This window comes from Neovison vison, chromosome 7 (assembly GCF_020171115.1).
Source record: "Neovison vison isolate M4711 chromosome 7, ASM_NN_V1, whole genome shotgun sequence".
NCBI classification, from domain to species: domain Eukaryota; kingdom Metazoa; phylum Chordata; class Mammalia; order Carnivora; family Mustelidae; genus Neogale; species Neogale vison.
Window position 1 is genome coordinate 53,501,076 of NC_058097.1, and position 13,101 is coordinate 53,514,176.

At 47.9% G+C, this 13,101-nt stretch overlaps 1 protein-coding gene across 1 annotated transcript in view; it reads left to right on the forward strand.

Annotated features, from left to right (window-relative positions):
* SYMPK (symplekin scaffold protein) overlaps positions 1-13,101 on the forward strand; it is a 37,602-nt gene that overhangs the window by 6,513 nt on the left and 17,988 nt on the right. Inside the window, exons 4-10 of the mRNA XM_044257080.1 lie at positions 356-409; positions 500-573; positions 3,095-3,221; positions 3,912-4,161; positions 6,152-6,322; positions 7,526-7,765; positions 11,437-11,591. Of these exons, the coding sequence (XP_044113015.1) occupies positions 356-409; positions 500-573; positions 3,095-3,221; positions 3,912-4,161; positions 6,152-6,322; positions 7,526-7,765; positions 11,437-11,591 (1,071 nt within the window). The remainder of the gene's footprint in view (positions 1-355; positions 410-499; positions 574-3,094; positions 3,222-3,911; positions 4,162-6,151; positions 6,323-7,525; positions 7,766-11,436; positions 11,592-13,101) is intronic.

The following is a 13,101-nucleotide window of genomic DNA, read 5'->3' on the forward strand; positions in this document are numbered from 1 at the left end:
GAGAGAGTTGATGGATGAGCCTCCGGAAGGAATTCCGGCAGCATTCCCCTCTTCTTTAGCCTCTGTCATGTGTCTTGTGCTCCCTACCGACCAGGACCTTATGCCTCCTTATAGGATCTTCTTATTAAAGCTTCACCTATGAGTTGGTGTTTAAGATCCTCCTTTTGTAGAGGAGCAAACAAAGTTGGGGGAATCAACTTGCCCAGGCCATGGTTGGGAGTGGCAGAGCCAGGATTTGAACTGAGTTTATCTACTGCCTGTCTCCACGCGGTTTCTCTTATACGCTCCTGTCTGAACTGATTGGAGCCTGCTTTTATATGTGTGGCCCTCCTCCTCATCCCCAGTGTCCTTCTAGGTCCAAGAATTGATCATCAACAAAGATCCTACACTACTAGACAACTTCCTGGATGTGAGTGACCCGTGGGAGAGAAAGGGTGTGGGTATAGGGTTAAGGGGATGTATCCTGGTACGGCCCTGACCACCTTCTTGATGTTGGCAGGAGATCATCGCTTTCCAAGCAGACAAGTCGATCGAAGTGCGCAAATTTGTCATTGGCTTCATCGAGGAGGCATGGTACGGGGTGGCGCAGGGAGCCCCTGGGAGCACCCCGGTGGAGATAGCCTCTTCCGCTCCCCACCTGGCCCTTCTCTCTGCTTCTCGGGCCCATTTTTCCCTCCCATGCACACTGATTCCTCAGCAAATACTTAATAAGGTCAGAGTCGTGGAGTCATTCATGATGGCTCTACTTCTCCTACACTTCACATCTACATCATCACTAAGGACTCTCAGCTCTGCCTTCAAAATCTGAATAGCATCTGGGCATTTTTCAACCACTTCTTTGGCTATTAGGCTGCTCTAAGTCACCATTACCTTCCACCTAGGTGGCTCCAGTGGCCTTCTGTCTGGTTCTCCTGCTTCCCCTCCCTCTCTTCTGTTTAACTGAAGTAAATTCACATACTATAAAATTAACTATTTTTAGGTAAACAATTCACTGACATTTAGCACATTCACCCCTCTAGTTCCAACACATTTTTAACCTCCCCAAAGGAAGTACCAGACCTGTGCCCTGCTTCCTCTCACAGTAGCCAGAGTGATCCTGCTAAAATGTAAACCAGCTCTCGGTGCTCCCCTGCTCTCAGAACTCCACTGGCCCACTGGCTCACTTAGATGGAAACCCAGACTCCTCCCCTTTATCCCATCTTCCCTGGTGCCTTCCCTGATCTTTATTGACACCCTCCAGCCTCCCTGTTGTTCTCAAAACCTACTATTCTCTTAGCTTGCTGTGCTCGTAAGGGATTCTCATCCCCAGGGAGCCGCCCCCCCCCCCCCGCTCCTTTACTTCTCTCTGGTCTTCCTCAGCCGGCCTCTCCTGGCCCTGCTGGTGCAGCCCCCCACCACTGGCACCCCCTCTGCACTGTCTTCTCTTCCCCTCAAAAATGTCAGCTCCACGAGGGCAGGCCTTCTCTGTATGGCGGACTGCTGTATCCCCATGTCCAGGACAGTGTTGGCACAGAGGAAGCACTGAATACGTATTTGTTGAACAAGAATTGAACTGGAGGAGTGACCACGTGGGAAGCTTACTCTGCCATGTGCTCTGCTCTGTTAAGTCCCCTCCTCTCTCTTCACCTGTAACCTTCACAGCGGCCTTGGGAATGGAGGCTTTGTTATCCGCCTTTTAAGGAAAGGGAAACCGAGGCTCAGAATGATGAAGTGATTTGTTCAGGCTGAGTCATTTGTTCATTCAGCATTTATCGGATGCTTTGTGACTCAGAGGAAATGAAATAGCCCCTAATTAGTGACTGTTTTCTCTTTGTCGAGCATTGTACTAAATGCTTTACCTAATTTGTTATGTACTTCGATCTTCAAAAATAACACCATGGATTAGTTTTGTGGCCCATTTATAGGAAGACAAAACTGTGACTCAGAGAGGTGAAGTGAGTTTCTTAAGGCCACACGGCTGGGCTGCAGTTCTAACCCATATCTGTAACACCATTGCCCAAATTCATAATCTTCACTTTTTACTGGGAGAATTTGTGGTAAATTTCAATATGCATTCAACAGGTATGTGCCAGGCCTTTGTGTCTTAGGCTATAGGAATACAGCAGTGACTAAATACAGATACTGCTTCTGATTTCACATAGCTGGCAGTTGAGTTTCATTTTTACTTTAAGATTTATTTATTAGAAAAAAATTTATTTATTAGAGCACGCATGCACGTGAGCTGGGTTGGGGGGCAGGGGAGAGAGAGAGAATCTCAAACAGACTTCTTCCTGAGCACAGAGCCTAAGTTGGGGCTCAATCCCATGACCCCAAGATCGTGATCAGAGCCAAAATCAAGAGTCAGCCGCTTAACGAACTGAGCCATCCAGGTGCCCCGAGTTCCGTATTTTTTGGCTGATTAGCTTAATATTTAACTTCAGATTATAGAATGTTGTAAAAATTATATTCACGATCTGAGGTCTAGGTGTGGCCTTCTTGAATTTTTTTAATTCATCAAACACATATTTCATTCTTCAACAAAAAAACAAGACTCTGCTCGTATGACTAGAAAGGGTCCCCCACTTTCAGAGCCCTCAGACTGAGGTAAACAAATGAGTGAACAAAACTGGGCATTCCATAAAACAAAGTGCCGGAAAGTAATAAAGAGTTTTTGTTTCTGAGTGCTTTCTATACCGTTCTAAGTACTTTACAAGTATTGCTGTGTTCACAACAAGCTATGAGGGAAGTACTATCCTAAATGAGACAGTTGGCTTGTACAGATTCCCACAGTTGTCTGGCTGTGATGCCTCTGGGAACAGCTCAGCTGTTCCCCTGGGAACAGCTGGGTGAAAGAGTGAAAGAGTGGGCATTGCAGGGCTAACCCAGAGAGAGGGTTCGTGGGTGGCTATATCCGAAGGTGCCAAGCAATGTTCTTGGTTTCCGGACATATTGACAAACAAGACAAATGCAGTCCCTGACCTCCCCCCCCCCCCGCCCCGTCTCCTGACAACACCTGACCTCGATTTCCCTTTCCTCATGGACCCCAAGCTTCCCTCACATACCCCAAGACCACACCCTGACCTTGACCTTGACCTTTTTTCTTTATCCCCCCCAGCAAACGAGACATTGAGTTACTGCTGAAACTGATTGCGAACCTCAACATGCTCTTGAGGGACGAGAATGTGAATGTGGTGAAGAAGGCCATCCTCACCATGACCCAGCTCTACAAGGTGGCCCTGCAGGTAGGTGCTCCCTCCCACCCGGGGGCATCCTGATCTCATAGGTCTCATTTACAGCTTTGTTGGGACACAGGGGCAGGTCAGTTAAACCAGGGACAGATAGACTCTTTACGGGCTAGACATGCTATTGATCTTCGGGAACAGGTGACAAGGGATCTAATTTCCTAACAGGGAATCGCCATCCATCCATCCATCCAAACACTCAGGTGCTGCACAAACATTCCCTGAGTACTTCCTCTGTGACTCAGATGGGTTGGGTCCTGCCTTTAAGGTGCTCATGGCCCAGTGAGGGAGATATATGCTTATCAAAGAATCACAGAAATTTTCATTTGGCACCAAGGTCAGTGCTGTAAGGAAAAGCACGCACTGGTGAGGTGTCATTAGCATTAATGAAATAAATGAATCCATTTACTCTTGGCCACCACGTTGTGTGGGCAGCATTTTTACTCCTTTGTCTTAAGATTTGAGCCTTTTCACTCTGGGTTGTCGCTGTCTGTGAACTTCATGAAGGCAGAACCTGACCTGGGTCTTATCTCCAGTATCATCTAGCACGGGGCCTAGGGCAGAGCTGTAGCTCAGTACATTTCCCAAATGAATTTATTCATCATCTTCATGGGTCTCTGGGTAGTGATAGAGTTGGCAATCGATGTCTCGTCCCTTTCTCTGTCTCGAATCCTCCCTGGCCCCTCACAGTGGATGGTTAAGTCACGAGTCATCAGTGAGCTCCAAGAGGCCTGCTGGGACATGGTGTCTGCCATGGCTGCGGACATCATTCTGTTGCTGGATTCTGACAATGACGGCATCCGCACCCACGCCATCAAGTTTGTGGAGGGCCTTATTGTCACCTTGTCACCCCGCATGGCTGACTCAGAGGTGCCCCGACGCCAGGAGCATGACATCAGCTTAGACCGCATCCCTCGTGACCACCCGTATATCCAATACAGTGAGTATCCATCAGCTCGTCCCGTCTGTCAGTCACAAACTACACAGACTCCCTTCCTCCCTTTCTTTCTCAGTTTTTCATTTCTGGAGACCGTGTAAGACGTTGATTAAGAGGGGTGCCTGGGTGGCTCAGTCGATTGAGCCTCTGGCTCTTGGTTTTGGCTCAGGTCATGATCTTAGGGTCAGGGATCGAGCCGATCAGGTTCTGTGCTGAGCAGAGTCAGCTTGAGAGTCTTTCCTCTCCTCCCTCTCTCTCCTCCTCTACTCCCTGCCCTAGATGTGTGTGTGCCCACACACACTTTTTTTTTTAATCAAATAAATAAAATCTCTTAAAAAAAAAAGACATTGGTTAAGAGCTCTGATGCCAGGATCCAATCCCAGCTTCACCACTTAAAATGTGAACTTGGGCAAATTACTTCTCTCTGAGCTTCATTTCCTTTTTTTTAAGTGGAGCTGTAGTAGTACCCCTTTCATGGGTTTGTCGTGAGGTTCCATGAGGATATGAGCACTCAGTAAATGGTAGCTAGTTTTAATTGTTTTTTTTGTTGTTGTTGTTTGTTTTTTTAAGATTTGTTTCTCTATTTGAGAGAGAGAGAGCATGAGTGGGAGGAGGGGCAGAAGGAGAGAATCTTCAACTCCTCACTGAGCAGAGCCCACAGCGGGACTCAGTCTCATGACCCATGAGATCAAGACCCCAGCCAAAACCAAGAGTTGGACACTTAAGAACTGAGCCACCGGGCACCTGGGTGGCTCAGTGGGTTAAGCCTCTGCCTTCAGCTCAGGTCATGATCTCAAGGTCCTGGGATCAAGTCCCACGTCAGGGATTCTGCTCCTCCTCTCTCTCTCTCTGCTTGCCTCTCTGCCTACTTGTGGTCTTTCTCTGTCAAATAAATAAATGAAATCTTTTAAAAAAAAAAAAAAACAAAAAAAACACCTGAGCCACCCAGGTGCACCCCCCCTTTTAAAATATTTATTATTTATTTATTTATTTAGAGAGACAGAGCATGTGCAAGTAGGGGTGCACAGAGAGTAGACGGAGAAAGAGAATCTTAGGCAGGCTCCACACCCAGCATGGAGCCCAGGGTAGGGCTCAGTCTCACGACCCCGAGATCATGACCCAAGCCAAAATCAGGAGTCACCCAGGCGCCCCTTAACTGTTTTCTCAATTGCAAATTATAAACATGGGTCATGTACACTAGTGAGGTATCAAGCAAAACATAACAGAGGGGTATAAAGGGAAAATACCACTCCCCAGTTCTGCTTCCTAGAGATAAATATTACTAAGAGTATGTTTCTTTCCAGACCTTTCTTCCTCAGAAATGGACATTTTATATATGTATATAACCCCATTTTATATGTATATATATATGACCCCAGGGTCATGACCTGAGCTGAAGGCAGATGCTTAAATGACTGAGCCACCCAGACACCCCCTCCAGTGTGTTTTTTCATAGAAAGTGTCAAGGAAGATATCCACCAAAGTTATTAAAGGTTAACTTTTGGGGACCAGATCACAGAGAGTGGTAGTACAAAGGACTGAGTGCTTTGTCTGTGTGTACATACACATTTTTACATAGTTAAAATTTTGCCTCAATATCGCACATATCATCAGATTCCTATAGTTGGATATTTAAAATCATTTCTAGTCGTTCACTGCTGGAATCTCATGCTCTGAGCATCATCTCTAATTTTTTCTGTTCCTTTCTTTTTCCCTTAAGTAAGCTCCACACCTAATGTGGGACTTGAATTCGTGACTCTGAGATTAAGAGTTGCATGTTCTACGGACTGAACCAGCCAGGTGCCCCTAAATTTTTATACTCATTAATAGTCTGCCTCATAGGATTCTTCAACCACTAAATTTTCTGGGTTTTTTTCAGCCCTTCTGAGCCATCATGTGTAAGAATCTTTCTCCTTTTGGCGCCAAAGGCTGCTCTTTCCAGAGGCCAGGGAGAAAGGCCCCTGCTAACTGGTACTCTTCTCTCCCTCATTAGATGTGCTGTGGGAAGAAGGCAAGGCAGCCTTGGAGCAGCTGCTCAAGTTCATGGTGCACCCCGCCATCTCCTCCATCAACCTGACCACAGCGCTGGGCTCCCTTGCCAACATCGCCCGCCAGAGGCCCATGTTCATGTCAGAGGTGATCCAGGCCTATGAAACCCTGCATGGTAGGTTGGTCCCTCCCCTCCCACTCTCCACTGGCCAGTCTGCTCTGTCCTGAGAAAATGTGAGCCTGATAGTAGGTCCATGAGGGATTCATCCATTTAGTAGGTCAGGACACCAGAAGCATTCTCTGGATTAGACAGGAATCTTTTGGTTGCGTGTGACAGCTGTTTCAAAGCTGACTTTAATATTAAGGTATATGTGGATGAAGTGACATGATGTCTGTGGAATACTTTAAGATATTCCAGCCTTCCCCCCTCCAACATTCCAACAACAAAAAAAGCAGGAAGGAAAGTGTTGGGTACCTGGTGATTTGTAACAGTCTTTTCTCTACTTTCGTACATGTGCGAAAACGGAAGTGTCCAGGCTTGAGGTGTGAATACGAACAGATTGTGGATCTGTCTCCATTTCTTGGCTCTTAATTTCTCCTTGTTGGCTTTTTTGTTCTCTTTCCTTGAGATAGCAAAGATGGCCCCTGATGGCTCCAGGCTTCCATTCTGTCCACTTGGCAACCCCAGGGGACAGAGTGTTTTCCTTCTCCATCATTCCAGCAAAAGTCCAAAGACTGATGCCCATTGTTCCTGATTGGCTGAGAAGACATTGATAGCCTCTCTCTGGACCAATCACAGTGGCCAAGGGATTGCATTGTTCTGACTGGCCTGAGTCTGTTGCCCACTTGGACTGAGAATGGAGCCGGGGTGGCTCCCTCAAAGGAAAATGGGAGCATTGTTGGCTGAGGAAGGAGGGAAGGATGCTGGGCAGGCAAAATTACAGGCATCCTCTTTCTCTGTGGAACAGGGAAGGCTTGTTCATCAAGGTGACTGTTAGACATGGGACAGTCATTCTGGTGGCAGGACCAACAAGGCGCACTATTGCAGGGATCAGTTGGGGGATTGTGGAGGTGACGATGGTGAGGATAGCTTTCCCCAGGGGAGGCACACTTTAACTTCCAGACCAGAGATGGGGGGTGATGAGCCTTTATGTTTAAAAAAAAGAAGGTGAGCCTCCTCTTTGTTTTAAGGTTGATTAATCCTGATGGAAGCCTCTTGAGGGTTTTAAGCATCAGCTTGTACACAGTAGATCCAAGAGCAAAGGAACTTTTCTAGGAGGTGCCTGCAGCCACCCCCCTCGCTGGGGCTTGGGCAGTGAGATGAGCAGGGCCCCGTGGGCTGTGTGCACAGAACAAAGCTTCACTTCTTTCCTCACAGCCAACCTGCCCCCGACGCTGGCCAAATCTCAGGTGAGCAGTGTGCGCAAGAACCTCAAGCTGCACCTGCTGAGTGTCCTGAAGCACCCAGCCTCCCTGGAGTTTCAGGCGCAGATCACCACCCTGCTGGTGGACCTGGGCACGCCCCAGGCTGAGATCGCCCGCAACATGCCCAGTGGCAAGGATGCCCGCAAGCGGCCCCGAGACGACTCTGATTCCACGCTCAAGAAGATGAAGCTGGGTGAGCTAGGGGCTGGGCCAGGCCTGGCCAGAGGCAGTGGCAAGGAATGACCCCATTCACTTACATTTAACTATGAGTTTCATTTGTATTAGTTAATAGTATATTGCAAATTACAGTGTAAGGATATGACATAGCGGATAAGATCAGAATTATTGAAATGTGTGATACACATGTAATTATGAATTACTTGAATCGTGCAGAAAGGAATGGAATGAAGTCTCCCTCTTATTCTTTTTTTTTTTTTTTTAAGATTTTATTTATTTATTTGACACAGAGAGAGAGATCACAAGCAGGCAGAGAGAGAGGGAAGCAGGCTCCCTGCTGAGCAGAGAGCCCGATGTGGGGCTCCATCGCAGGACCCTGAGATCATGACCTGAGCCAAAGGCAGAGGCTTTAACTCACTGAGCCACCCAGGCACCCCATCTCCCTCTTATTCTTATCCCCAAAATAACCACTCCCTAAGTATTAACCCTTATGTTTTCTTTCAGAAATACCTGAGTTCTCATTTCCTTTGTTTCCTTTATAATTGGATTTTCTTTCTAAAGTAATTTCTTATTTATGTATTTATTTATTTTAGAGACAGGGCTGGTGCAGGGCTGGGGGAGGGGCAGGAGGAGACAGAGAGAAAGAGAGAGAGAGAGAGAATCCTCAGGCAGACTACCCGCTGAGTGCAGAGCCAGATGCAAGGCCTGATCTCACAACCCGGAGATGACAACAACTAAGCCACCCAGGTACCCCTCTGCTGCATCCTTTTAACGGTGGTATTATAGTCTCTAGTGCTTGTGGATCGCTTTAACCAGTCCTCCTGGTGATGAACATTTGTGTCCCCCCGCCCCTTTTTTTTAAGTGTAGAGATTGCTATAGTATGAGAGTCTTGAGTGCCTGTCCACTTACAAGACAGGTTCCTGTAGCGGGATTGGTGCATTTAAAGCTGTTTTGTTGCCCGCCAGTTTTACTGTTTCCTCAGACTTTTTATTCTGAAGTAACTTTGGACATGCAGACAAGTCACAAGAATAGTCCAGAAAGCTCCTGCATCCCCTCACACGTTGCACCTCCTTAGCCTCCCTAATTCATCCCACAGCCTTCCTCTGCCTCGTGACCTTGCCGTTGTGAAGAGCCCAGGACCACCTTTGGGTTAAATGTCCCTCTCTTTGGGCTCGTCTGCTGTGGCCTCCTGACTGCATCTAGGTTCTGCACTTGGGGCAGGGACATTGCAGAGTTGATGCTCTGACCGTCTCCGTGGGGTGTCAGGAGGCACATGATACCGATTTGTCCTCTTACTGGTGATGGGAGCGTGGATCAGTTGGTTGAAATAGTGCCTCCCAGGTTTTTCTAGTATAAGTGCACTTTTCCCCATTGTAAATCCTAAGTTGAGGAAGACACTGGTACTGTGTAAAACTGCCTGTTCCCCTTCACAGTTTGACCCAGTGATTTTAACATGTGCTATCGCTCTAATGATTATGAGAAGCTTTCCTTCTGTGTTTATCAGTCGGCATTCTGTTAGGAAGAGCTTTCTTCTCCCTACTTCATTATCCGCTGTGCTCGTGGATTCTCACTTACTCTCCGGACTATGATCCATTACTCTCGGTACTCATTTTGTGCCTCAGACTGCCTCGTATTGAGCCAGGGGAGCCTTTGAGCTGGCTCCGATGACCCCTTGGTGTGTCCCGTAAGTTGTTCTGAGCAGTTCTTACTTTCTGGCACAACATGATGTTCTGGACTCCCCTTGTACTTTCCTTTTTTTTTTTTTTTTTTTAAGATTTTATTTATTTGACAGAGATCACAAGTAGGCAGAGAGGCAGGCAGAGACAGAGGAGGAAGCAGGCTCCCTGCTGAGCAGAGAGCCCGATTTGGGGCTCGATCCCAGGACCATGGGATCATGATCTGAGCCAAAGGCAGAGGCTTCAACCCACTGAGCCACCCAGGCACACCCCCCCCCCACCTTGTACTTTCCTTACCCCAGCCTTGGAAACAGCCTTTTCTCCTAAGGAGCCCTGGTTTCTTTTAAGCAGGCAGTAGTTTCAGAAGCCAAGATCTGAGTGCTGAATGTGCTCATTGCTACTGTATGCATGGACATTTTTTTTTTAAGATTTTATTTATTTATTTGACAGAGAGCACAAGTGGTAGAGGCAGGTGGTGGGGAGGGTGGGGAAGCAGGCTCCCTCTTGAGTAGAGAGCCCGATGTGGGGCTTGATCCAGGACCCTGAGATCATGACCTGAGCCAAAGGCAGCGGCTTAACCCACTGAGCCACCCAGGCACCCATGCATGGACATTCTTGATAGCTGTTGCCAAACTGTTTTCCAAAGAACCCGCACCACCATGCGGTGTGTGAATGCCCGTTACCCCACTCTTCCTAGCCCTGGGTGCTCCATAAACCCTTTTGGTATAAATGGTATCCCTGGTTTAGATTCGCTTTCTTGCACATGTTGCAGTCAGGCTGAGTGTGTGTCATTTTACATTTATTAGCCATTTGCGTGTCTGTGAAGTGTCCGTTCTTTTCAGCCTTTCATAGCTGACTTGTGTGTGCCCTTGCTCTTGGTTAATGCAGAGTGTCAGCTTTCTGTTACGTGTGCTGCAAACTTTTTTAAGAGACTGAATAACAGGGGCGCCTGGGTGGCTCAGTGGGTTAAGCCGCTGCCTTCGGCTCAGGTCATGATCTCAGGGTCCTGGGATCGAGTCCCACATCGGGCTCTCTGCTCAGCAGGGAGCCTGCTTCCCTCTCTCTCTCTCTCTCTCTCTGCCTGCCTCTCCATCTACTTGTAATTTCTCTGTCAAATAAATAAATAAATAAAATCTTTAAAAAAAAAAAAAAAAAGAGAGACTGAATAACAGGGGTGCCTGGCTGGTTCAGTCAGTAGAGGATGAGATTCTTGATCGTGGAGTCATGAGTCTAAGCCCCACACTGGGCCTGGAGCCTACTTAAAAACAAAGAAAAAAAAACCCCTATTACATTGCACCATATTCTGCCATCATCTACTTAAATCATCACCCTATTAAATATTTCAGCTTCAAAAAAAAAATCTGGCTTCAGGGAACATCTCTGTACATGAAGGTTTTTCTCTGTGCTTTGTACCTTCACTATACATTTATATGAGTTAAGTGTTTAGGCTCAATATCTAGAAGTAGATTTGCTGAGTCAAAAGGTGCATACATTTAAAAGTTGGCAGTACAGTCAAATTGCCCTTCTAGAAAGCCATACCAGTTCACATCTGCACAGTCCATACCCCTACTAACAGCTGCCGCTACCAGCCTTTTTATTTTTTTGTCAATCATGTAGGCAAAAAGACTATCTTATTAGGTTGTCTTTATGTTTTCGTGATTCTTGGTGAGGTTGAGCCTATTTCAGAGATAGAGGTTTTTAAACAGTAAAGCTCAGGGAAATGACTAGTTAATCTTTTCACCTTCTTGGAGTTTCGTATCATCAGCCAGGCTGGTGTGGGTTATTCCCATTTCATAGATGAGGAGAACAGGGCACGGACAGAGGCAGGTCTTTTCCCCAAGGTCACGCGGTGCTTTGATGGCAGAGCACGGCTGTGGCCCGGCTCTTCGCCCGCTGCACTCTGCTGCTTACTAGGGCCGCCTGGATGCTGGGACCCTGCTGGGCTCCCTGGGAGGGGGAGGGCCTGTTGCTCACTCTGACACGAGCATCTTGTCTCCTTTCCTCTCTCAGAGCCTAACCTGGGGGAAGATGATGAGGACAAGGACTTGGAGCCAGGCCCATCAGGAACCTCTAAGGCCTCAGCCCAGATCTCAGGCCAGTCAGACACAGACATCACAGCCGAGTTCCTGCAGCCCTTGCTGACACCTGACAATGTGGCCAATCTGGTGAGGATGAATGCGGACCATTTCCCACAGGGCAGGAAGGAAGGGTTTCCCGTCCTTTTCCTACCCTTCACTCCACACTGCCCACCTCTTCCAGATGTTATTAGTTCCAGCACACCACTCTGGTCTCGGTGTTGGGATGGTGTGGTCCAGTGGGCCCTCTCTATCTTGGATGGACCTTTTCTCTGATCTTTACTCCTTTAGGAGATCCCTTGTCACCAACCCCTGAACCATCCCTCTTTGGATAGTCAAGTCCCTGTCCAAATCCCACCCCTCTCCTCTCCTTTGAAGGGAGGGCAGGGTAACTGGAGAGCAGACCGCATAACTTACTTGCTAAGTGATGTGGGATTAGCATGGGTGGGGTGAGATGGCTCCCTTTTTCCTTAGATTCTCAAAGATAATCCTGCTCTACAGTGAAAGAACCACTGGCTTGAGCTGATGGTGTGGGTGGCAGGGGGTATCTCCCATCGGTCCTCAGGCTGTAGCAGCGCCCAGGCCTTTCCATTGGGTGCTTATGACAGTGCCTCTTCCCTGCTCACCATCAGTCTTCTCTCTGCCTAGAGGCTCCACAGGGCTTAGTTCTTGGGAGAAGGAAGTTGGGTTTTTGTCACAAGGGTAGCAAGAGGGAGTTTTCTGTCCCACTCATCTCTTTGGTGAGCTCCAGGCCTGGAAACGTGTCTGCCTCTTGCATTGTTCTCCCCTTGGAAGTTCCACAGGCACCGCAGACTCATTCATTATGTCAGAATAAACCTGTGGAATTTCTCCCCGTGCTCCTCTGTAGGCTGTCAGTGTCCTGTGTTCTTGGCACGCCTGCCTCCTGGTTCCCGAACCACAGACCTGGAGTTAAGCTCTTTGCCTCCCCGCCAGGCCTTCCCCTCTTCTCCGTCTCCCCTGGCCCCCTCCCGGCCCCGGCTCTGCCTGTCTGCGCCCTGGCTTTGTCTTCCACTCCCCTTGCGGTGGCCAGAAGTATAGCTTGTGAAGCTTTCCTGCTCCAGCCCTGCCATGGCTCTTTGTTTCCTTCCAGAACCAGTCTGAATGAATGCAGCTTGCTGAGGCTCTGTCTGGGGCTTCCGTTAACTCACTGTACCTGGTCTGTCCTCTTCACGGTCTTCAAATTATTGGCCTAAAGTTTTTCACAGGATTCTTTTTTATCTTTATAATACCTGCTGTCTGCATAGTAACGTGCAGCTTTTTTTGTCTCGAGCATTGGGTCCTTCACTCCTTTTTTTGTTGTTCAGTCTCACCATCCATTTGTTTGGTTATAGTCATTCCAAAGGACTGGCTCCGAAGTTTCGTTGGTACTCTTTTATAACCTTTTCTGTTGTTGTTTTCTTAAGATTTTATTTATCTATTTGACAGAGAGAGAGCACAAGCATGGGAAGAGACAGAGGGAGAGGGAGAAGCAGGTTCCCTGCTGAACAGGCAGCCCGATGTGAGACTCAATCCCAGGACCCTGGGATCATGACCCGAGCTGAAGGCTCTACCAACTGAGCCACCCAGGCGCCCCACCTTT